Here is a 27,511-nt window from a genome sequence, read left to right on the forward strand (position 1 = left end):
CAAAATTTTATTTAGGTAACAAAAAGAAGAAAAAACCTTTGGTAAAAATTGCTTAGGATGTTATTTTAGGAAGGCGACTATATTATAAAAGCAACTTTATGAAGAAAAAGCCCACTTACCTGAAGGTAGTGACATGCTCGTGAAGACGTTTTGAGGTCGGTGTGCATCATGGGTTTGTCCAGATTAAGTGATGACTTCCTATAGGCCTCCTTGGCTTGGCTGACTGTGAGTGTCGACCAGGAGCTCCTCTTCATGAATTTTCCCTCAGGTGCCATGGCCATGCTTTCACAGGCTGAGCACTTGACATCGTTGTTACTCTTGGAGCCCTTGAGCGACATTTCTCCAAAGTGGTGGCTGTGCATGGATTCTGGGTAGCAGTGGCTGACATGTTCCCCGTGGTGTCTCGACATTACACTCGGTGTGCGGTAGGTGCTGTCACTGTCCAAGTTGTCATCAGAGCTCCACCAACCTCCAGAGCGGTGCTTACGTTCTTTACTTTTGCTCCTCTTGCTGCCGTGTTTGGTGGAGTGGTGGCCATGATGGTAATATGACCCTGCTCCACCTCCTATATCACCTTTTGTGCCATTCATCTTGGATGACCCCTCCAAAGAGTGGGACTTGGTGAAGAGTTTCTGAACCGAATGAACGAGGTGTCTGATGCGGCCGGGACTCTCGCTGCGTTGCTCGGTGGTTGTGGACGTGCGCTGGTACTGTAGCGTGTGGAAGCCATCGCGGTGAAGTGGCAGTTGTTTCTCAAACTGGTCTAGCAGGTTAGCTGGAAGTCGATTGCTTTTGGTGCCGGCGTGGTGGGAGGAGGCAGCAGCAGCGGCTGCCGCAGCAGTGACAGTCGGCGAGGTGGCGGAGGCCGTGATGGCAGCGCAGTCTTCCCGGGTGGCTGAGTCGTAATACTGAGAGCTGTAGTGCATTCTGGGGAAGGTGCTGCTGGAGATGTGGTCTGATGCGGCAGGTGGGGGCATCATGACAGGGGACATCATCATGCAGTCAGAGTGGATGGAGCTTCGGGGCGAGTACCGGTGGTGGAAGTCCACGGGGCAGCTCTCAGTGGGACTGAGCAGGTATGATGGGTGGCGGGACTCGGAGCCATGGTGGCCATGGAAATCGTGGATGTGGGGATCGTAGTCAAAACCATGAGGTAAAGGGATATGGTGCTGGGAACGACTGCCCGATAAGCCCTTCATGTTCCTGGCAGGGGGGAGACGTCTGCCTTCATTTACCTTCCGAGGAGGGGACCAAGATGTAAACTTCTGGTCTGATGCAGACAAAGAAGAAAGAAGTAGAGGAAAACATTAAAATCACCGAGTTGGAGGAAATCATAAGTCCAGTTTAAATGTCTTCATCTGATCTCGTTTTTGGCTGTGCTTCAAACATTTTAATACTACTGTGATTCTTTACACTCATCTGTTAAGTGTCATGCATATTAAAATAATTACATTTTACCTCTTTATAAACACTTGAGAGTATATTGACTTCAAATTAGAAATTATTAGCATAAATAATACTTTCCAAGCCGTAGACTGGCAAGGAATTATATAAAAGTCACAGTTGAGTTCAATGAAAACTTTTCTCTCAATACAATAATGTGTGATAACTCTGAAAAGTTTTATTTCACACGGAAGGTTTTCTGTAGGTGATTTATTGAGTGCTGTAATGGAAGGAAATTGGAAAGTCAGAGATTTTGAATAAATTCCAAGCAACAAAGAGACACAAGAACAATGCAAGTAAAAAATAGATCAGAGATTATTAAATCGTTTTCTGTGTGACTCAGACACAAAGAGCCTTGTCCTTTGTTGTCTATTTGCAAGGCTACTACACTGTAGACACACTGAGGTAAGATACTTACTTACCTCATGTCTCAAACAGATTGCTTAAATTGTTTATTTTTCAATTTCAGTGTAATCGCATGCGAATTGTAGGTAAAGTAATTGGAAAAGAAGCTGAATTAACCCAAATGTAAAACATTCATCAATGAGAAAAAGTGAAAAACCAAAAGGAAATCATAAGCAATCAACTCTTAAGACCAGAGCAATTGAACTTACTGAGTTAAAAACGAAATTAGATGGAAAAGAAAGAACACAGAATCATCTGTATGGGGGATTATTATCTGTTGTTCGTTTTTAAAATGTGTTTTTTTCAGTATTTTTATTTTATTTTTCACACCTTTCCCTTCATGAGCACCTGGTTCAGACCTTCTAATCACACCACCTGAAACATGTTAGTTTGTATCTTTTCTCATTTCAACCATCTCCTGCTTTGTTTTGCTCTCTGTCACAGTCGTCTGTCTTTTGGGAGCCACTCATTAGAGTTGAGTTCTACCTTAGGCTTCTCTTCCTTTTTATTCCTGTAATAACAGTGAGTTTGTTTGCTGTTATTAAATAAGTTGCTAAAGTCTATCATTCACAAGTTGTCTGCTTGCTGGTAAACTTGCATTTGCAACCAATGATTGTGACAAGCAGACTGAATCTGAATCATACCATCTGAAGAAAGGTATGAGCTAACCATGAAATTGAGCTAGAAAATTAGATTTTGAAATGTATATCCTCTTAAATTTACATTTTAAAATTCTTTGGTGAACCTTATGATGCCTAAGTTGCACAATATTTAAGAAACTAAGGACAGCCAAAACAAGAAAGGAAATATCAGGGAAACTGTTTTATTTAGTGTTGGTTTTTAAATAAGTCTCAGATTCATGCCATGTCATCTTCTGTTTGAGTAGGTTTCTAATACAGTCTTGTAATTGCCACAGTTTTCACAGCAAACTAAGCCAAATTCTCTGGATTCAGTGCTAAGTTTTAATTTTCTGTTTCCTATCGATGTAAGTACGGGTGTATGTGTGTGTGAGTATATCTGTGTGTATATAGATACACCAGGAAGATGCCAGTAGTTGTGAATTTAAAGACTGCAAACCTTATTATCAATTTTAAAAAGTAGAAAAACATATTTACCTTACTTAAGGGTTTATTTTATGCAAATGAAAAAGGACATAGAATAAACTGATCTCTCACTTGATTATTTCAAGCAACATTGAGTTGACAATTGAATTTGGACTTCAGCACCCAATTAACATTTTCAGGCCAGATTGAATCTGCCTAGATGTTTTTGTCACCTTAATTTCACAATTTTTCCTCCTCTCTTTCCTTATTGCTCATCCTAATCGTCACTTGTGGGATTTGGTGTCCTATTGCAGACATTCAGACTTTTCTAAGCTCAATGAAATGCTTCCAAATGAAGTGGTTTTGGTTTGTTTTTCTTAGCATAAAAAGTAAAATGTGCTGCCATTTGGCATGGTGAGAAATATTTTAACTATCTAAACAAGATTGTGAAAGTTTAAGATGAAAAGGAGGTTTAAATAGTTCAACAAATTCTTCCGCCATCTGTAGATTTATTTATGCTGTTAATGTTTCTAACTTTCAGTGCAAACGTCTAGATCTTTACCTTTTCATCTCTGAACCATTAAGATATGAGTCACCTCTAATTGAAGAGTATGTCCAATGCACTTCTGTGAACAATAGAACTTGTGCCTACAGCTTCCTGCACAGAAACACAGTCTGATTCATAAAATGGAAAGATGTGATCAAAGCTCTTAGGTACACACTGGAGTACCTGAAGTGTGTGCTATTCCCCCGTAATTAATTAAGTTCGCTGCAGCAGGAAACCCCAGCCTGAAACAGGGCACTTCATCTTACATAACATTTGGGATCTCTAAATCTTGCACAGTATTTCAAAGGAGCCAAAAATAAAAAGCACAGTTGCCATAGCAACCACCGCTAAAACCCAGGAATTGTAGCTGGATTCTCAAGGCTGTGTGGGGTTTGGTAGATCTCAGTATCAAAAGTATACAGGAGACACAAATAGCATGCAGTGTGGTGCAGATTCTTTGCTCTTGAAGTCATGGCTGGATTTGCAGAATGGACTACGTTTGAATCGCTTTAGGAAAGCAACTGTTGAATAATCAGCGCAAACTTTGATTATTAGCAGCAGCTGCAAGCTGTAAACTGAATGTAAAACTGACATCTTTTGTATCATGCCTTTCTGGAGGTTAATTGTATTTCACTCAAAGAAAATGTGTGTAAAAAAAGTGCAATATAGAAAACCAGAATAGTTTTTAAATAAGCAGCAGCAAAGGGCGCATAGAGTAAGTACGGTTCCTGCCATTTTAAAAAAATGCAGTAATTTTTAGCAATTAAATCATAACCAATGGTTGTGGCCACGTGACCTTAGTTAATATTTAGGTAGAGTGACTCCAACCCTTGTGGCAACATGTAACTGTTAAAAATATTTAAAATAATTTCACTCAAAGTGACTTTTATGTTTACTCACTCCTAGCAGAGTCCTGCAGACTTTCTCAACTTATCTGCTTCTGTCAAACTTAAAATCGGCAAACGAATCTAAATCCTACAGAGTTGTGATTGTTTTAATTTGTATTTCTGAAAAAAAAAATGCTGTTAAAACATTCAAAATGACTTTGACAATCACTCTCGTCCATTAACTCAGTCATGAATAATTATGTAGCACTGCATTTGGATGCATGCTTTACTGTTCATCACCTGTTTATTCATCAGAGCCAAGCAAAGCCAGTAATAGTGCATCCCTGCACGCTGTCAAGAATGTCACAACATCTGATTTAGTGAGTCAAAAGCCAAACATTTGTTTCCACCCTCAGGAAAAATCATCAGCCTTTCTTTCTGATATCACCGCAGGATTCTGATTACAGAAATTATCTTGAGGTGTGTTGATTTCTTCATAATTAGCTGCTTAGAGACTAATCTTTCAACCTAGATTAGATTTTTAATATGAAGTAAATCAAACTGAGCAAAGTCTATTCACCCTATTCCTTTTGGGGGGTAGAGAATTATGAAAGGGAGAAAAACTATTAAGAAGGCAATAAATACTTTTAATTAATCAATCAATCATTCAAAAGTGGTAGACGTAAAAGTATTGTTAGTATCATGCAATCTGTTTTAATCACTGGTGCTGCTTGAGTGTACGCGATGCATCATCCTGCTGCCAAATCTACCTTAATTATGTGTTATCTGCATATTAATGATTTTGAATTTGCAACTAGAGTAACTATAAGAGAATAATGTTAGTTTATTCTAAGTACGTATAAATTATGATCCCAAAATCAAATTTTAAAGGCAGATAAATAGAAATATCTTCACTGTCTGAAAATACCATAATTTATTTTAGCACTTCTCAAAACCAGTAAAGCAGACTGCTTGCCACATATATTTGGGAAGTATTCAGACCATATAACAACTTGCTTTTAGTGTAACACACTGAATTGGTCCCCTAAGTGCTCCGTGCCATCCGATGTGCAGAATGCATCACATCTGCAACATGCACTAGCACACAGCGACCGACACATCAGTCTCAGTGAGGGAGGTTATGTCAAGTTAAAGAAACCCAGCAGACTTTTTTTTTTTTTTTTTTTCAGAAAAAAATGAGCTGTGTCACATGGCTGACTCTGGATCGCCTTCGGGCAGCAGCAAGGAAGAGGAAGCTTAGCTCAACTCTGTCTTGGTCAATACCTCCCACTCTCCCAGCAATGCAGTGATACAGCTTTGTTGCACATTTAGCCTCCAGCTCATCTGCCTGAGATAAAGTTTCAACACTTTATTTGAACAGATGTCATGTCTCTAAAAATTACACCCAACCAATGCCATTGTAAATTACCCACTGTATACCAACACAGAAATGTTATATTATGCTCTAAAAAGAATTATATACTTATAACTACACTTTATATATGCATACACAACACATATTATATGTTGAAATAATGTTGTATGTGTCTTTATGTAAGTTTAAATATGTATATGCAACCATGCACATCTGTTGATCTAAGATTATTCATATACAGAAGATAAAAAAATACACTGACATGAGGTACCAATGAATTAAAGACCTCTTTATTGGATACATGCTATCTTGAGTGTTAATCTGGCTACTCAGGCTGATTTAAGCAGTTTATACTCGACTCTCCACAACTGATCTACATAAACAATGTTTTAATTCTTGAGAACATTACCTTCCAAACATTCTCATGAATACGCTGCGTAACATCTTGTACTAAATGTCCACAAGACATTAATGAGCAGTTTCCACAGCTTGCGCAATGGCTATTGTGCTCGATGAGTAACAGGACATTTCCTTAATGTGCTTCAGTCAGCACCTGATCCAGTGTGTAATTTTTCTCCTGTGAAAATAGATGAGACACTGAGGAGAGAGAAATTAGAATCGGTTTGTGGAACAGAAAAAATTGTGAGGGGGAAACCCTCTCTATTTCCTCTGCTCCCTGGGAAAGCATTGTGCTAAGTTAAAGCTTTGCTGCAGTCGGCGCCTGACCAGAACGCCACTTTATCTCCAAGATGCTTGCATAACTTGAAATAAACTTGGCCTCCCTCCTCCACAGTAATACACGGCGAGCTAATTCCACAGCGGAGATCTTAGCAACAGGCTGCTGAGCTGTTGAGGTACATTGCTGAGACATTGCTACTAGCTATTGACAAAAGGAGGACAGGATGTCTCCTGCTCCCAGTTAAACAGACATTCCACCTTCCTTTGACCAACAGCTTCCTGTTAAACTTAAGATGTTTTATCTTCCACCTCAGTCATGGGCTCTTCTGTCCCCAACCAGAGACGCTGTGTTTGTTAGTAATGTTAGTCAAGTAAGCATAACTGAGTAAATGTAACCAAGACCAAACACTGGTCTGACATTGACGTGATGCCCTAAACACTGAGATGAGTGAGTAAACGATGGTACTATTAAGGAAGGTTTATATTATCAGTTAATTTTACAAGAATGCAATAGATAAAGTACATTCAATAACCATACGTTTCCACACAGACAGATGGCAAAGACCACAAGTATTACATAAGGTTAAAGTGTGCTAAATTCTGCAACTGAGACAAAATCATACTGCATTGGTTAAAGCTTTGCAGCAGTCTGACTTTCACCTTTTGATATCCACCCACTCCCCTCCCACTGCTGCTGTTCTCTCCTCAGAAAGCAGACAGAGCTGATGGAGTGATAGCATACACCCTGAACACAGCCGTACTCCTTCTGTCTTCTCCGTGCCCTTCCACGGAAGAAAACCCCTTATAAGGAGCCCGTAATCAACCACTGCTAACCGGGTTGCTGCCTTTGAAGCCTCCCACACACGAAAGACAATGTCTAACACAGAGCTGAAATGTGCTTTCCTTCAAGGTTTCTCTTTGTGCCTTAGCAGAGACTTGTACATCGATTGTATGATTGCAGTGTATGAATAAAACAGACCAGTATGATGTATGATACTTGCATGCAATGAAAACTTTTCCTTCAACTTTCTGGGTTCCACTATAAACTTGATAAAATACAACAGAATGTAGTCATGGTAAGTGAGAAAAAATATAATCCTTTCCACATTGATTCCGCTTCTTCATATCAAACACAAACCTATTGTTTAAGGTGAAGTATAACACTGCTGACAAAACAATATGGGGGAAAAAAAAAACCTGATGTGGGAGGCTTCAAATTGGCACAATGCTTCTTCTTCTCATTCAGGTCCTGCAGAAGATGCAGACACATCTCCATGGTAATAACTCCTACACTATGTAAACATAGCAAGCTTGTGCAGCCTGTGTGCGACTGAACATTGAGATGCCTGGAATGTTTAGGCCAAAACTTCTACTTCAACGTATTGCTCTGAAAATTAGATTAACACTTGAGAGAAAACTGTTAAATACATAATAAATAAGGGAAAATATTTTATTTTACTTACTTTGTGTTTAGCAAACATGTGGGAACTTTTAGATTCCCACAATATTTCTACCTACACCTGCTTTACTCAGCTATATTAAAAAGTGTGGAGATATTTCAAGACGGAGCTGGACGGTTCAATAGTTTCTGAAGGCGTGTGTGCTTCATTTGAGATTCATTCTTACATGTACAGTGCAGAAATTAGTCCCAGAAGCTCTGACACTACAGGTGTGCAATCAGGTTCCCAGTCAAACCTGGCACTATCATCTACTCTGAGAGTTTTTGTTGAGCTCGGGCAGCGACAAATACAAGTGATTACACTCGAGACGAATTGTGACCGGTATTGCTCAGGTAGCTTTTGGAGGCAATCTGAAACTATTTTATGTGTGTTAACTCTGCAGTCTGAACTGTGATGACTCCCCTCAAGCAGAGGAGTTACTAATTGGACTTTTACTTGGTAAACGACAGCATTGTTTCAATTAGAAAGGGCTGCAGGCTAATTTAAAATAACAGATATCTGCTGTAGAACTCTAAATATAGGAATTCACTGCTAAAAATCTTAATGAACGTCTTGTGTGATGCTCACGTCAATAAAAAAAAAAAGGCAGGGTTCAGTGAATTAATAGGATGCCATGGGATTTTTCTTTTGTTTGATGTTTGTTCTTGTTTATTGAGCTCATTACTCGTTACTGGCTTAGTAGCCTAAACCAGTAACTTAGGCTGCTGCTGGTACATGTGGAAGTTAAAACCATGTTGCTGTAAATACACTCAAAACAAAAAGCAAAACAATTCATCAAATTGCTACATGTTATGGATATAAAAATTAGTTTAGTCTAGATCAGTGATCCAAAGGTTGAATTTGTGTTTGTAACTATACTGTACTCGTCACCGTGACGATACGAATAAAAATAAAAATGAACATTTCCATACTACGCTACAGTCTGACTAAACGTACTGCGAAAAAAAAAAAGAATCGGAATAAATACCAAAACTTTCGCAGAATGATATGTACAATGTGCCAGTAAACCTGAACCAATTAAAATCAATGTAATATGTAACCATCGATAATTGTTCACACATACTGTAATAACTTGTACAGCAGGAGTAAATATCTACCAAAAGTTAAAGTAAAAAAAAATAATAAAAAAATATCAGTTTATGAAGCTAAAATACAAAAATAACGATTTAATCCAATATTTAAAGCAATAGCAGTCTTTTTTTTATTTTTATTTAAACCACACCATATGACAGGGTAAGCCTTTGTCCAAATAGTGTCAATTTTCATATGTAATATTTGCCTTGTTTTGATTGATGCCTAAATTATCTTCAGCATGTAAATGTGTTCAGCCATGTAACTCATTTCATATTGTAATCCTGCAATGACGAAGGGTGAAGCACCACAGAAAAGATGAGTAAATGACCTTTTTGTCACAATCTCTATTGCATGGCTGCAAGATTGTAGGGAAAAATGCTTTTTTTTTTTTTTTTTAGTTGAAGATGAATCATGCAAATTTGAAAAACTGTTTTATTTTTCTTCTTCTTCTTCCTTGGTGCCAACATGTTCTGTCATAGTTCTGGACAGAGTTTCCACATGTGGGGATTTGGAAGTGCACCACTCTCTTAATTAGGCTGTTTTGTCATGTTCTGCTCCATCTGTTCTAATTTCTGCTGCAGCAGAGAGGAAAACAAACCTAAAGAGAGACAGAGAGCAGATGAAAGCTAGTCAGGAAGAGATCATTTCCACTACGGGCAAAGCTGCTTAAAGATGTCAAGCTGCCGCTGACTTCACCTGTGACCAGCTCTCAGGGTGTATATACACTCAGAGGGTGAAAGTTCTTTAAATTTCTTTAAATTATGGATATATTGTATGAAATGTTCTGGGCACAGCACTGACTAAAAGGCTCACAGATGGCAGCACAAAAGCTTTGATGCTGTCACAACCAACTATCTTTTGCTTTCTTTTGTCCCCGCAGAAAATCACATGGGAGAATTTTTATTAACTCGACAGAATAGAAGGGTTATGATAAAATAAGAGTAAAGTTTAAAGTGACCCTGAGGAATATCAGTTCATTTCTTTAAATTACATTCAAAGTCAAAACAAAGTAAAAGTCTTACATTTAATTAAAGTTAAATATCAGTTAAGTCTTAAATGTAATTTTGTCAAACAAAAGGAAGTCTATTATTATCACAACTTTTAAACAAACTATTAGAAGTCAAAGTTACAGTTAGAGTGGCAAAAGCACAGTGAAATGAACAATATCTAACTGAACACACAGAAAGAGAAGACTGAGTGATGGATTAATTTTTAATGAATCATAAAAACATTGTGTTCAGTCCCACAGATAAGTTGCTTTAACCTTCCCAAACTGCTTAGATTCATAACTGAAATGCACAATGATATTCCACCACAAGGATTTCCACCAGGCTCTAATTTTGGAACGAAATTAGAAAAGCTTCTATTTTAACTCTTGGGTCAAATGTTAAATGTTATATGCTGATGATAATGTAACTATACACATACGCCGGAACGACACAACCAGCTGCTGATATACTGTCTGTAGTCATGGAGCAGTTGTTGGCTTTAACATTGTTTATATCTTAGTAGAAAAATATGCACGATTTTCTCTGACTAGCCAACAGGAGGTCAAAAACAACACCAATCATGCATATTTGTTAATGGAGAGCCTCGATGTGTTGGAAGAGATTAAGTGTCTTGGTGTAATCTCCAAACATCACCCTTAAACATTGTAAAATATCCACTTGATTAACCTTTGTCTTGCGCAAATTTCCTTTGCGCAAGACAAATTCATCCCGCCTCTGTGCAGAAGTAATTATATTTTCACTCATGTGACACCGTCTTACAACTTGGTCATAAATAACAAGTGCATAGAGATTCCTGGAGTTTCTCTTTAAAGTTTTCGACAGGACGTCTCCGCATTTCCATTTTTAATGATGACAACTCTTTAAGCTGAAAGCTGTTACATTTTCAGAACTTTTTGAAAATCACAGTTAGCTAAATTAAATAATTTTATTCACAGAAAAGAGAATTATACAATAAAACCAGAGGAAGGGCAGCATATTGCACAGCATCTATCATGTGTGCTGGGGAGACTGGTCCTCAATGTGGTCATGCAGAGTTTGACTCCTGAGCTTAGGACCTTTGTTTCATGTCTCTTCAACCCCCAAGTCTCTCTACAGATTTCCTGTCTGATTGCTTTGAAGGAAGAATGAAGATCCCTAATGCCAAGAAAATAAACATTTGCTTCTGCTGATTGGTGGGTGTTGTCCTAAATAAAGAAAAATGTATATTTTTCACACTATGGGGAGCAAATATTCTCAAAAGTATAACACTAAGTTAGCAAAATTGTTAAATTTTAAGGTGGACCCTATGCATTTTGTCAAAGTTGAATATTTATGAAAATGCCAAGGTAATAAGTGAACCGGTTTTAGCAGTAATCACCAACTTAAATTTTTTTTTAATAACCAAAATTTAGGTTATGAAAAAAAAAGAATCCCCCAGTGTCCTCTGACTGTAGTTATCCATAACTGTGCTCATCCTACGAAACTCTGCAGAGCAGCATTAAAAATTCACTCAATTAATGTGATGCTTAACTCAATAATCACATGCACATAAAGCCCCATAATAACCCTGGAATGAGCCCATTAACAGTGCCCTTCACTCCACAACACATAAATCAGATTTTCTGAGACCATTCAACATCTGCAGTGCTGCATTACAGCTTCACTTTTCACAACATCATCTTAACTTTGATGGTTTGTTTTGCTCAATTCTTTGAGCAGGCAGTACAAGTTCTGCAAATGTATGCATTAAAAGTATATGCACGCTTTTTGTATGCACCTTGAGCATATTGTCTTCCAAGTTGTTTGGTGTTGTTACTTAATCAGTAACTTAAACTTAATCAGATCACCAGTTGCAGAAAGCTAGTTCCAAGAATTAGAAACACATAAATAATAATAAAAAAAACATCTCTTTGGTGCAATATCCAAACAAGAAACAAAACAAAGCAAATGACGGCATGGCATGCAAGCCTTTTTAAACACGAGTTGTGTAAAATCAATGGAGAAAAAAAAGCCCTGGTGAGAGTCTGTTGTGTAATTCACACACGGAAAACTGAGGCACCTCAGCGACAGGTCAGCATGGCTTACACACATAAGGTGTCACTGTTGAGAGCAAAACCCAGCATGTGTATTTCCCCATCTTAACCTCTTCACCAGCTGGCATGGTGGCCTTGTTCGAACTGAGTAACAAAAGGCTTCCAGACCGCTAACATGATTCAGACAGCATTTTTTTGCCAAGTCACAATGTACAAAATGTTCTGGATCTCCTAAAAGTATGCGACCAAATGTGACAAATGTGTAGAACAACAGGAAGAAGTTGATCATTTCCCGTCGCTCCGTGATGATTTCAACCCGTAAAGCTCCACCTCAGAAAAACATCTGGCAATGAGTTAAAATCAACATAGGCAATATGCTATAGCAGTTCTTGCATGAATGCCACCTTATTAGGCCAATCCCTTATTGTGCACCCCGCCCAATCCAAATGCAGGAAATCATCAGCAAACACAAAACACATAACCAAGTCTTCCTATTCTCTCAGCAACATCCCAGACACATGGATACACCCACTCTTTTACGCATTTACTGAATGCCATTGCATAAAGCAATAAAAAAACTTGTTCTGAGCAGAGATGGCAGACAAGTTATACATTTTTATCTGCATACCCTTTTTTATGCCTGCCTGGGCAACTGCCCATAAGAAGAATGTCAAAAACCACCACTGGCAAAATTAGGTGAAATTTATGTGACTCATCTGATTCTGATGGGCAGAATCAGTTGTGAAATTATTATCCAATATGGTTATTTGAAAAAAATAAAGTGACCTATTAAGTAATTGCAAGAGAACAGCTTCACCTAGATGAAAATTAGTCCAATAATCAGTTTATCAGTTGCTAAATCATTTTAAATGAGCTAGCAACTGATTCTGACTTTGATAACGGTGAAAATTACGGCCAGTTTTTAACAGAGTAAGAGAAAATCAAAGCGCTCTAACACATCTATGATGTTTGGAGACCATTTTTATTCTAGAGAAAGAATTTGTCTTCAATTTTCATATATATAGCAAGTTACAAAATGCTGTAAAATAGTTCTAACTCATCTTCATCTTATATTTTAGTAAAATTGAGTAACTTTGCAATTACAATAATCATTTTCTAAGAAGAAAGGTAAGCACAACATGAAACGGAACGGTGGCATTTTAATAATCTCCTGCTCTCCATCTCCGTTACACAGTTATACCAGTTGTACAGTATGCTCATCTTATGCTGTTCTGCTAGTCGACGTAGCGCTGTGTTGTTTTGCCATGTCGCTCCATCTGTCACTCTGGTGGGAGTTGAGACAGTCAGAGAGCTGGCTGAGGGGAGCCCATGACTTTCATTAGAAAATGCTGTGTTGTGAACCTCAAATGGGCAAAACATCAAACATACACACACACACCAAGTGTTGCAACAGATATGAAAACCTTTAAACTTGTTTAAACAGTGTTACACAGGAAAAGTGTGTGAGCCATGCCATACAACAAAAAGAATCCACATAATTTAATGTAACGTAATGCCCTGCAATAATGTTGGCTAGATTTAAGATTATGTAGATCCATAGTCCAAAAGTAAATCCAACATTTTCGTTTAGAAAATCCTGTCTGGAGGGAAACCCCACAATAATCAAATTTTTATTCAGTCATGGTTTAATAAGAACCGTAATCTCAAAGGCAACACTGTAGTGTCAGTACCATGTAAACAGTAACAGCTGCAGGGCTCCTGGTGCAAACTGTGCCAAGCAGCTTTGATTTGTACTGCTCTATTTTGTTGTTCTTGAATTTAATTAGTCCGTTAAATTATTCAGATAAAGATCAATAAATTATTTTTTACACTGTGGCATCAAAAATTAGGCTCGACAGCCAGAAGGAAGTCTTTTTTATCCATCCAGATGCAAAATTTAAACACGCATGCTCAACCCACGACTGTCGCAGCCTGCTAAAAGAGAGTCAGTCGACTGTTGTGACAGTGTTGATTCCCGCGTTATAATGAGATGTCAGTAATCATAAAAATGTATAAATATCATTCATTCAATCTTGAAAAGGAAGCTTTAAGACCTTGCCTTTCTATTTAGCTGAATAATTACTAGTTTGTCATAATTCCCTATTAAACATTTATGAAATAACCATTAAATATAGAAAAGTGAAATTACGATATGTATAGAGACGTCCATCTACTGTTTAAAAGTAACACAAGTCATTGACTTGTTCCTTAAGAAAGACGGTGTTTCCAGCAACTTCACTGCTATTAAACGATGTCCTGTTTAGTAATTAATGAGCCGTTATCAGGGTGAATGCCATTAATAATAATGTCAGATTGCAAACCTGGCTGCCCAGCTGTCTTGTTATGTTTATAATTATGGTTTTTATACGCCAAGTTCCAGCCTAATATTGTCAAGAGGTTAGTGCTGTTGTGTGAGAAATCCCACTTGGGATTTCTAGCACACCTGCGCAATTGTTATTATAAGACATCAAGGTTATCCATTCCACTCGAAGGACCAGAGAGCTGTAAAACACACTTCATTAAATTGTTACCGCATAACATTTCTGTGTTCACTGTAAAGACCAAAGTAATGGAGTTCCACCATTACAACATAAAATTGTTGTAATCGCTGAAAAAAATATTTCAGGATGTTGATACAAGCCACATAATCTCCAATAAAATTTGAGGATTTCTTTCATAAACAATTAACTAAACAACTATAACTGAGTCACATGGGAGCAATTTAAATATTTGAATATATATAAATTATTCCTATGTTAAACTCACAGTTTTTGCATTTCTTTCTTAAAACGTCCCCAAAATAATAGTAAATTGTAGCGTGTACCTATGTGCACAAAGTTGTTTTGCCCTTTACATTTTTTTTATGTCCATCTCTCACAGACGTTTTTGCACTTTGTGTGCATACGACGTCACAGGCATGGGAAAAAGTCGACCCTCAGCAGGTGACTGACATCCTTCAAGAACTGATCTGTAAAGCTAGGAAACCAAAACAGTACACACATTACAAAAACCGAAATGTGATTCCCCTCAAAGTGTGATGTTTCTTTTTATTTTCGTCTGTCTCAACATCCTGTGGTTGTGACGCAAGAGAGTGAGAATGAACAATCTGTTGGTGGGCCTGGAGTGTCAAAAATATCTCCTCATGTTGCATTATAGGCGATAAAAAGGTGCCACATAAGCTCTAATTGTGTGAAGCTGAGATGCTGGTAAACCCACTGGAAGTCATTCTCACCTTATGGAGTCAAAAAGAGCGAATCTGTGAGAGCCTACAGACATGTTTTCCATCCTCAGGCTCGTGTTTCTTGATGTATTTCTCTCTCACATAGCGAAGCAGATGGCAATTGATAACTGTTTTAAACGAAGTGCACATATGCAACACTACTTAATACATTTTGCATAAATTAGCAACTATTTCTTTGAATATTCAATATACACTGGGTCATTCTACATAGTGATAATATCAACTCGTTACAGCCGTCCTAAATTAAGTTGTAGAGGAGGAAGTTTTTAATATGTAAATGTATGCAAAAAGTGCAACATTCTCATTAATCAGGGCACATGGAGCAAAACGTACAAATCTCTAAACAAACACAGCAGTTCAACAGGCGTCTTGCATTTTAAATACGCGCCCTGAATACAAATCAATCCCGATTAAAATCCTTGTCCTTGTTCACAAGCAACATTGTCCCCTACAGCGTTCTGACAGCTACATGGAGGAGAGTATAAGCCGTGTCCCTTTAAAGTCCCTTTCAGGGATAGGTTGAGTAAGATTAATGCTTTCATCAGTCTCTTGAAGCCATAGTATTCTGTCATTCAGACATTTGTCTTTTATCACAGAGATAGCAATAATAATAGGTATTACAGAACTGAATATGAATAGTAAAATTAATACAAGTATACCTGCAAAGACTTTGCGCATCGCAGTCAAAACAAAGCACACTTCAAATTTCAAACATTTGGACAGCTCTCTTCATTGATTTTCATTAATGTGTTTTATGATTAATGTTGACGTTCGGATCACTGGAACACAGATTTTTAAAACTATCACTTAAAATGGAAACATTTAACACTTATTCCATGTTGAAAGTTTTGTCAGTGAGGTTCGGCAAAATCAGAATGCTACGTCTTAAATTCAGGTAATGAGTGGTTTCAGAAATTGGCTGATAACCAGAATTTGATTACTTTCAGCTGACCATTGACAAGCTGGTCATAAACATAAGCGTGCAATCTTTTTTTTTTTTTTTTTTTTTTGACGAGTTAATGCTCGATAGTAAGTGCTATGAGGACGCAATGACACCTCTTTTGATGTTGAAGTTGTCCAATGAAAAATAAAAAAATACTATTTGCAGTAGTCCATTGACATAATAGAGCTAAAGGAAGCACACAGACTTAAAAAGAAGCATGGTGGATATTGGAGTCATATTTTTTACTGCTTGTCTAGATGCTATGAGAGATAGTGAGAAAGAACACGGTAACAGGAAGGCTAAATAAAGTACTGTAAAGTTGCTCTACTTTTTCCTTTTGGTGCTTTCGACCTCTGTGTCGAAATCACCAAAGCACTTTTGCATTTTCAATGTTCAGAATTTGAAAGTTTTTTGGAAAAATTAAGGCAAGTATCTGCAATCTAATATACACAAATGGGGACAGCAGCTTTTCTAATGCCAAACATGCTACTTATGCTTAAATCTCCAAAGCTCTTTACAGGAAGCATTTGAAAAGTATATACCTTAAAAACCTCAATTTATTTATTAGATGCTTTTGATAAAATATTAGTCTAAATATTTATTATTACATTACAATCAATAATCAAAAGATAATTAAAATGTATTATTCTTTATTCTTTATTTTGCTTCTTAAAGCGTATTTACAATAATACCCGACCTGCAGCCTTATGCATTTTTAAAAGCTGTGGGCATCAGGCTGTGAATTCTTCATATCTTGGGATTTATTTCCTATTTGTTTTTGGCTAATGGGTGTCTCAAAACAGTTTAAACTGCAGCCAAGGGAATTATCTGTATCTCAAGGACACTATATACATAAATTATGAAAAAATATAGGTCTAATTTAATTTGGGAGGCCTTATTTTCAGCAATACACGTGCATAAACGTACTTTCAGTGACAGTAAGATCAATGATGTCTTCCCTGGCTTCACCATTAATTTTTTTTGATGGTTGCTTTCACACAGAAGGATTAGAGGACTCTCCGCAGCCTCTTTGTGGCAAAAAACTCAAGGGATCGAGGATCAGGCGAGATGAAATATCCCCAAAGGCAACAGCAAACTACCCTCAAGAAAAACCAAAAGATAACAATTAAGAAGAAAAAGTCAGTAAAAAGTGAGCAAAAGCTCAATTTACCAAAACTAGAATTAACACAGAGGCAACAGGAAAATGTTATTTGTCATCAATTTGGTAAACTGCATAATTTTTTTAAGTTTTAGAGCAAATATGTGATGGTAGATCTAACCGGGTAAAAACACCTGCAGAGACTTTTAGTCAGATTACAATATTTGACTATACATTCAGTATTATGCATAGTATTGACTATAGTCTCACCAAAATCAAACCAAACAAAAAGTGTTGACTATTTTACCAGTCGTAGATTTACTTTTCGGCCATTTAAATGTTCGTCTGACTCCTTTTAATATGGCTCACAATTAAATTTGTGAATGTGAATTTTGGGAAACCCGGTCTTATGTGCTTCCTATCACTTTTGATGTTTTCTTTGACTGGAGATGATTTCGAAGCAGTTGGTTTTTTTCAACCAGTGCGTAGCAGCAGGTGTAAGAGGGGTAGGTAGTCCATGTTTAATACAATAAAAAAATTCTCTAAGGTTTTAAAGTGGAACCACATAAAATAACATTTTATTCAGAAAACACAGCTTTTCATAACCTTGGTATATCAGTAATAGACCTCTGTCTAGTACCCTGCTCATTTTTTTTTCCAAAGAACTAAATTAGACCCCTGCTTTTCTGTATGAACTTGGAGAATTTGTATCTGTAACTTTGGTTCTGGTTTCCAAGCACTCATCCAGTTTGGAGCATGACTGGCTTAATAAGGTTTTAATGTGATCTCTGTTTCATCACCGCTTCTCAGAGGAAAAGGTGTTTGTAGTTTTGCAGTGGTTTGATGGTTTCCATAATCCTTTTACTTGATTGTTCCGCAAAAGGATTATTTATGTCACCAAATACACAGACACTACTGAAAGAGGAAACATTGACTCTTTTAGCCTCTATTTGTATTACAAGACCTTTGTTGAGCTATGGATTATTGGATTTATGTATGTAAATCCAATAATAATAACATATATTATTGGATATATAAAATATTTAAGATGAGGACACAAAATTCTCCACAGTATGACATCCAGCTCAAACATTTAAGATTAAAAATACCTTCATGTTTTATCTTTTAAGTTTCAAAATGATCCCCTTCCCTCCAAGTTTATTTTTCCAATATAAATTGAAAAGTATGTAACAACGAAAGTCAGTTCAAATATAGAGTCTTATTAATTTGTTCTTGTTTGTCTGTCAGAGTTGGCATGCTATGACGACACCCTGCTAATGAAAGTAAAAGCAGGATGTGGAGCTAATTACCATCGCAGGTAGATCAGCTCCTGTTCTGAATCTATTATCATGCCGTTTGGTGGTCATGGTGACTTCTTGCAAATTTTCTCCGAGACAAATAATGAAGTTATCAGTATGGTAGCCGTGTGGCAGATAATCAGTTTGTGAACTTTAGCTTAAAGAAAGTTTAGGGATAGCTGCATCCTTAAAGATTTGTTCATGACACTAACAATACAGTCTAATGTCGTCGTACTTTGTATCCTAAAGTTTATGTTCATTTTAATGTTTAAATTAAAATGTGTTGTTTTTTGTTTTTGTTTTTTTAAACAAATGTGTAAAGGTTTATCTAAGTTTTAGTTGAATGTGACATTAGCATATAATATATTTTAGAATATGTTTATGTAATGCACTTTTATAGCTTACTGGAATGAAATTTGAATCAACTGAGTAATTGGTTTGTGTTGAAATATTAGCTTTTTTAAATAGCGTTGAGCAAACTTTTGCTCTGAACTTGAGTTAGAAGAAAATAGCTAAATCTTTGCTTTGAAACCAAGGTTATACAGACACTACTATGAATGAGTAACTCTTAAAAGCATGGGAAATTCAAATGTATGGAAGTCTTAAAACCGTTTTGCAGCAAATACGTCAAAAATATATAGCAAGTAGACGGCATAGATTAAATTGTAAGAATACCTATTGTTCTCATTCCACCCCTGAGCCTCTATAGCCCTAAGCTAATGATTTTAAGTAAAGAGTTTTATGTGTGTGATTAATATATCTGTGTGTGAACTCTTCATATTTCTTCTCCCAGCAGACTAAACTCTTTTTCCTGGAGTAGTCAGGGCACAAAAACAGGCATCTATGTTTGTTTTCAGTACTCAGACACCCACACTTGGAGTTCAAAAAAACCTAGCTTTCACTGCAGCTTTTTAAACATAAAAAAGAAAATCAATTTTATTGTGAATGTCAGTGTATCCTTAACAAAATGCAAACTAGTTGCCAGGTAACACCAAACATTTCACAGGGAGACAGTTTGCAAGGCGAGTTCACAACAATGCATGTATCTGTTGAGCATTCCAACAGATGTGATGAAGTAAAAGATGAACAGAGCACCACAACAGTGGGGGGTTTTAAAGTCGGTACAGACCAAATATATCTGGTATGGGGAGCACATGTCCAAATCAGTTATCTCGACAGATTATACCGTTCCTCCTGATAATTAAGCTCTGTGATGCTGTGGTGCTCACTGAGCCGTCTGGCACATTAATGAGCCATAAAAACATGCTAAATGTGCCAGAAAAGGTGGCACAGACTTTTATAATTAATCGCACCTCACCATACGTCACACATATATTAAATCAAATTGATATCAGAAGAAATTTGAGACATCAGACTTTGAGCATGCTTCCATTTGTTGGATTTAGCTAGAAGTTGCACCTTTTTTCATCAAGATCAAACGACACTTTGGCTGTATTATAAACTTAGGGTTTAACTCTGCAACACGTTACCTCTGCAGGGGAAATAGAACTTATTTCATTTTATTTTTTTCTGATGTTACTCTAAAGACTTAAGGTTGAGGATTCAAAAAGTAAAAACCTGGTCAGAGCTGCAGTAGAGATAAAAACACACACATGCCGCTGACCTCGGCTGACAGCTGAGAAACCCTTTTCATCCCCTGAGAAGCAAAAAATAGATTCTGGGGAAGCTGGGAGACAGCAGCGATGGACACCAGCAGTAAACATAGGACCATTAGAACACTATAGATGTGTTGTGTCTCTTTTTTAAGGTGCGTTTTGTTTTTCTCTGTGTTTGTGGTCTATTGACCAGCTCACTGATAGAAGGAGAAAAGTACTAGAAACTGTTGACACTATTTGTGTGGGCCTGATATATAAAGTCTGACTAAATAAATGGTTTGAAACAAATATGATTTTCCTCCCCTTGATACACAACCACATAGGCTAGATTAAACATACAATCATCCTAAAGGATAATCTTTTTCTTCTAGGGCAGCGCGATAATAGAAAAACATATCATGAAATTGCAACAATGATAGAGATTGAGATTTATCCACACTTTTCTCTTTCTTGAAAAAAAATGCAGCTCATCATAGCTGCATAAGACAATTTGGAAATTGCTAAAATTTGCACTAGAAGATCAGAACTCTACAAAACCAGGAAATCCGAAATTGGCCACAAATTTCTGAGTGGTACATTAGGTTCAAAGTTAAAACTTGACATAGTCTTCTGCTGGAATTTGTCTTATTCTTAACGTCTCTTGTTGTTTTTTCTTTTATGGCTGAAACTTATTTTGTCCCCTATTTTTACACTTCCAGGGTTTCCTCCAGAAAACTTGCTACGCCTGGTGGTTTGGTGCTACGGTAGTCGTTCATCCAGCGGCATGTCGTGTTTTTGAGTGAAAAAATGTTAAAGTTGACAGGAAATTTGAAAATATCACTTGACAATTATGTGTTATTGAGAGATTGGAATATTAATACCTGAACACCAACTATAAAGTCTTAAAAATACAAACATTTAAAAAGAAAACTTAAATAAATAAGCAATGCTTAGCCTGGTGGGGACACATGTAAAGCCTGGTGGCCCGCCAGGCTTATCACTGGGGGAAACCCTGACTTCCCCTATATTTCAATGATACACACCGCAATGTGCTGTCATGAGAGATAGGGACCACGATGAAATCCACAGTTACAACTGCCTATTTTAATAGGTCAAACACAAACTATAACCTAATATGCATTATTACGTTCAGTGGAAACACTTTCACTGAAGCTAACAGCCACAGTCTTACAAAGGAAAACTAATGGTGTGCCTGCAGCTTTGTGTTAGATAGCATTGCACCTAGTATTTCACCTTCCCAAATGACAATATTTTACATATGCTCTACAAAAAAAAAAAAATCTGAATAATTTGGAGTTATATTCCATAAAAAAGGTAAATAAGTGATGATCTACTGTATTAGAAGTCTGGTTCTTTGGGAGCGGTGTACCAGAATTGTTCTCTTGTTTTGTTTGCTTGCAGAAATGCCACTTACATGCAGCGCTTTGCTTATAAAACAAATCGAGCTGCAAATGGCACGGTGAGTGAGGGCTGGCATTCATCTGCCTCATGACAGTTGCTACTGTGTGAAAGGGAAACAAAGAAAAATGCCCTTTACTCTTAACTCTCTCCTGTTTATCCTGGTGTTTTGACTGGCTCTAAATAATCACTAAACAACAACTGTGGCATCATCTAACAAGAAGGCCTCCTTATAATTAAAGCAGAATCAAATGTCAAAGCACTTACAATAATGCATAATACAGTAGTGTGGCACCTTTTCAATGATTTGTCATTGTTCTCCCGTAATTAGCTTACTTAACAATATGTGTAATCGTGACCTCATTTTTGTGTTAATAGCCGGATGTTGTGACTGATGGAACTGCAGCCGAATCAGGGAGAGAAGGGTTTTTATGTTTCTCTATTTTTAATTTTTTTTTATTTATTTAATTTTTTTGCAGAGGCCTAATGTTCTGCCTGCGCTGCTGCAATTCCCTCCAGTCGCAGGTGGATTAGTTCACATCCCTCTGAACTGCCTGCCTTTGAATATCATTCAATACTTAATTGCACCTCCACTGCATCAACGCGGAATGCGATCAGCTGAACGTCGGCAGATTTAATGTGATGAGAATCCATCAATCAGAGCAATAGTATGCGTCATTTTCATGGCCGTAATAGTGAAAGGATGGTAGCGTTAAAAAAAAAAAAATTGTGAGAGAAGTCCCTCACACTCTAGATCTGTTATCTCCCTTAAATGCAATATGTCAGTTTGTGATGTATGTCTTCAACTCTGGTTTGTAAGAAAAATAAAAAAAAGTAGGAAGCATGGCAGGTTTTCATTTTAGTGTAGAAGGTTACTAAAAATCTCATTCATTTGACATTACCAGACAGCTTCGACATTTCTGCTTTTACAGTGAAAATGTCTAAGTTTGGAACGACTAGTAGAGACCGGCACAACTTTGCCATCAACTGTGCCTTTTCGCCGTTCAAGCGAATCGTCTCCATCTCCTGCTCTCTCGGCTGAAAACGCCCTAATTAGACTGCAACCGTTTCCACCGCCTTTTTTAGCAACAAAAATGTATGATGATGGCCAATCTAGCAGCCAAATTTATGGCAGATGCTGTGCAAGCAAGGCATCACTGACTCATCGGTTTCTCACACAGCTAATGGACAGCTTTCAGAAGGAGTCCATGCCATTCAGTCAGGCACAGCCACCCTTCTGCCCCTCCCACCCCCACCAACAAGGTCATGAGCAGTCTCTCGTTGAGCACTAACACCAGAGCAGCAGATGGTGGTGAAATTATGGCCCATCATTACTCATCCAGTGTATCAAATGCGTGTCCTTTGTTGGAAAATACTTGTGGGATTCTGCTGTTTGCCATTTTTGCATGACAATCAATAATAATAGTGATGCAACCATTACGAACTACAGATGCACCAAGAAACCACCGGACAACGACGAGAACATGACAGTTTTCTGAGTGATTGGCCCTGATGGGTGGTTTGTTATTTGTAAACCCAAAAAACCTGTTGTTTTTCTGATCAGTGAATGCAACACTCTCAAAGCTGCCAGGCTGCTCTGACAACAACACGTCGCCTGGATGGTTACTGAGCAAAGACGACGTGGCTATTTTCTGTATCGGTAAGGTATCAGATCTGAGGAAGCCAGGCAGAGTAACATGTTGAGACATTTATATTGTCCAGTGAGGCTGCAAGAGGGTGAGAGAGACTGAAACGTGAAAACAAAGAGACTATGTGGAGTACAGTAAAACTTCTGTTTTATCTCTCTAATTCTATGAAACATGCTGGGATAGAACATACATTTCAATGTAAGGCAATGTTTATGTTTGGTATTTTTCCTCAAACATAAATGCTTCAGATGCTGAACAGTCTGATGAAAATAACACATGTAGTTTTACAAATAATTTAATTGGAAATTGGCTACAAAGTTCAATTTAGTCTGGATTACAAATGTGTAGAATCTTTTCTGCTTCTTCAGTTCCCTGTCTCTGTTATTTTGTGTTTTCTGCTTTTAATTTTATAGATCTCTTACATATAAAATAACAGTTTATGACTTGGTTAAAGTTACAAATTATTTAATTAAAAATGTTATGGCACATTATGCTGTGCTGCCAGTTTGTTGTTTATGCTGGTCAAGGAAAGAGAAGACCTCTATCCTTTTTCCCCACACTAAAGAACAATCTGTCCGTTACCAACATAATGTTCTGACTGTTCTGGTCTTAGGCAGTAAGACTAAACTGAATTCAGATTTGAAGTTTACAAAAGTAATTCTTACAGATTATCTACATGAAGTATGAAACCATAAGGAAAGACCTTATTGCAAGTGGAAGATTGAGATCATGGCTGCATGTAAAGAAAACATTTTGGCAGAAACAAGTCACCTCATCCGTCACTATTGCACAACATAAGCAACACAACATACTGACCTGTAAGTCAAGAGGTTACTGGTGTTCCCTTTCTGGCTGTGGGAATTCGAGTGATTGCAAGACTGAACGTTTTGCTTTTCAAATCATGAATCATAAAATTAAACTTTTTTATGCACAGAAAGGAAGACTGTAAAGGAAAAACGTCCAAGACAACTTAAATGATAAAGTCTCTAATAAGGAGTTTCTGCTTTTTGTCTAAGATAGGAAATGTTTCAGGCTAGTGTATATTTTTTTAATCAAAATATATGTGCATGCTGCTTCCAGTTCAGGGGTTGCCATCACAAAACATTTTTGTACAGATGGACATCAGTGGTCTCTGAGCACTGGTGATGGAGAGAGCAGATCATGCCTGAGTGTTTTCTCTGCTGTCTCTGCGTATCTAAGCAACAGCAAACCACCTCGATTATTACATCATCTGGCAGAGAGGCCTCCCATCTATTAATCTCAAAGCAGCATTTAGCTGAGTTTAGCGACCAGTGAGCAGAGAGTGAATCACATGTGGAGAGGGAAAGATGGAGGACAAGGCTACAGCAATGCATCCAACCCAGTGTGCCGTTTGCCTCTTCTAGAGGATTTCGCACTATAGCAAAATTCTATTGATCATTTTTGTAGAAACTTGAAGAGATGAACTCTCTTATGTAAATGGTTTGTGACCTCTAATGGAGATGTGTGGCACTGCATCAACAGTCAAATTAATGGAGGGGATTTTATTCTTCTGGAGTGCTTTGATCCCATTGCGTCCCTTAAATTAATTAACATTTCCCTTTAGTTTTTTTAAGTGTGCAAATATCACAGAAGGAAAATGTTATTTAAATACTTATATAATAAGTTGATGTAAAAGCTTATGTATCCCTTGAGATGACAGATCTAGTTGCTTGGTGTGCTTATCTGCATTTGTACATCTTGCTATCTAAGGTTAAGATATCTGGACCTAATCCAATGCCTGCATTTATTTTTATCAAGCTTACTCTTTTTATGACATAAATACTAATGATTTAGTGTAATGATAAACTATCTTTTTTTTTTTTTTGGTGACCCCAGGACAGGAAGTATCCCATGTCTGGAATCCTCCTATCATCCATCGCTTCTTTCGAATCCTATGTTCTCTCTTTAGCGTCCGTTTGCTCACTTTGTGCTCTGCAGAATGGGAACCAGGAAATTGCCGGGCATGCAGCACAGCCCACATCTGATCAATGAGGAATCTATCAAGTGTGATGGGAGCCTAAGCAGTTAGGCTAATCAGGAATTACATCTAGACTCTAATTTTTTTTTTGTACCATTTGATGTGAGGGGTACGCTGTCTGATGTGATGGCCAATAGCATTCGCATCAGATAACACGGGTGATTGTGAACTTACTCATCCTGCTTGAGTAAACCTGTGTAAATTGTGTAATATCAATGTTGGAACACATTTCCAGGCTCCAGTAGCATTAAAAGGCAATGAAAGCTTATGTTCACTACTGCGAGGAAAAGATGAGGAACTAGTTGTACTGTTTCCAAAACTGCTATGCTTAGCAATTGAACTGCTTAAATTTTGTATTTTCAAAAAGCTCCTTCAAAGTACATATGTATAGATGGGTATGTAGATGGACAGAGACCGACAGACGGACGGATAAATTGAAAAATCACTGCAAAGAATTGCTTAGATGCAATGTTTGATGGGCCACTATTTCCAAGGGCCTTGCAGTCATGCTCTGCATTCAAATAACATAGGTGACTAGTATGACGGATTTGCCCTGTCCTTGAGCCCACTTCTGCAAGAGAGTGAAGAGAACAAGGTGACAATGGGGGAAAAAGGAAAATATTGAGGGGTAATGTGATTGCATTTGATATCATTGTTACAATATTTCTTAATTATATTCCAATTGCATGTTTTTCTAATATGTTGCAGCCTTACTAAACTAGTCTCTATGCCCAATCGCATTTTTCTGGAGCAGTAGTCATAAAAGCCCAGACAGCAGCGTGACAGAAAATTGTAGTGCGTGAATCTGATCCCAGTTACTCACAAATGTCTTCATAGGGATTCCAAGCCCAATACGGACATCCCTTCTGGGTACCACCTGTGGTTTTAAGTCCTGTGAATGATCAGTCACACTTTTTTTTTTTTTTAACTGTCTCCAAAATACACTCACATTAGGAACACCTTGCTAGCAATGATGGTCAAAGCTCATACATTTTCTATAGATATATGGATCCTCTTTCTATTACTGGTTAAATATTTCGTTTGCTCCCTCATCTTTGTCATGGCTGTTGGGTCAAGTTCTTTTTTCAATGTTTAAGTTTATTTATTTTTAAACATGTTTTTGTGTTTTATGAGTACAGATCAATCTGAAAACATGATTCATTTCGCAACACTAAATGCATGGCTTGTTTTTCAGCATGCGGTTGCAGTTACCACACATATTCTTCACTGGTTCCCACGTGTTTAGCATTTTCAATGCAAGCGTGCTTCTAGAAAAGTATCCTCTGAACATGTTTAGCAAACATAGACGGCAGAGTGGAATGAAAGAAGAATGCAAAGTAAATGGCAAGGCAAACCGTTTTCTGCCGTGGAGCATTCAGAGCACGCTCGATGTACTCGTTCTAATGCAACAAGAGCTCTTGCAACGACAACAGCATATGAGACAGAAAAAGCTGCTGGTTCATCTGCAAGCCTAGACTGAGGAAGGGACTTGCATCTTGGTTTGCTTTTATTCATCAGTGGCACCATAAACATTTTCTCACTTTGCACATCATTTATATAAACAATTAATTCGTCAACCCACTTATATTTCAAGGCACACTCTTGGCGCGTTTGGAGTAATGATTGTGTGTGCCATGCCACTTAAATGAAATACCAACAGTAGGGACGTCCCAATCAGCATGCATTGTCCCTGATACTGATCTGAGTCATTTAGGTTTGGGCATTTGCAAATTAAGAGTCCCATTTCAGAACTTAATTAAAAGCAATGATGACATGTATGTTTGAAATTCCAGCAGCTTTAATAAGTCTTCATTGAATCAATATTACATGGTTGACATTACTGATTGAGTCCCAGATATCTTACTCACCAATGACATTCCAGATTTACAGTGTCTGCTTTCCATGACAGCAAGGCCTCACCTAAGTAATAATGCTATTATGTCCTAACTATGCATCTTAAATAAAATGAGCTCAACAAATTCAGCTAGTCTTTAAAAACCTCATGCCTTGCTCCCACTGATTGTGCTTTTAAACTGATCAGTTTGTTGAAGTCTTAAGCCAACACTAGCATGTTTTCTTTGGAGTTTGACAAGATATGTGAATAAGTTAGCTGGAACATGTTACGCTGTGGTAATTATTTCAAGACGCAGCACAGAAAAAAAGCATTTTTCTTGCTTTATATGCTTCACCCTTTTCCTGTAACTTTGTAAACTTTAATGACCAGAGAATTAGCAGTCAGAAGACACAGAGACGTAGGACTGCAACTGCTAGTTTGGTCTCTATTTTACTGAGAATATCATTGTCAAATATGCGTATCTCTTAGATTGTCATGGAAAACCCAGAAGTGTTGGATCAATGAAATAATTAGCAAAAGAACATGATATAGTTCTAAAA

At 37.5% G+C, this 27,511-nt stretch overlaps 1 protein-coding gene across 7 annotated transcripts in view; it reads right to left on the reverse strand.

The window, feature by feature from the left end:
- LOC103132202 (disks large-associated protein 2-like) overlaps positions 1-27,511 on the reverse strand; it is a 93,741-nt gene that overhangs the window by 43,881 nt on the left and 22,349 nt on the right. For all 7 annotated transcript variants that reach the window (XM_016668281.1, XM_016668271.1, XM_016668268.1 and 4 more), the window contains one exon: positions 120-1,270. In XM_016668281.1, coding sequence (XP_016523767.1) covers positions 120-1,270 — 1,151 coding nt within the window. The remainder of the gene's footprint in view (positions 1-119; positions 1,271-27,511) is intronic.

This window comes from Poecilia formosa, unplaced genomic scaffold (assembly GCF_000485575.1).
Source record: "Poecilia formosa unplaced genomic scaffold, Poecilia_formosa-5.1.2 Scaffold1, whole genome shotgun sequence".
Classification (NCBI taxonomy): Eukaryota; Metazoa; Chordata; class Actinopteri; order Cyprinodontiformes; family Poeciliidae; genus Poecilia; species Poecilia formosa.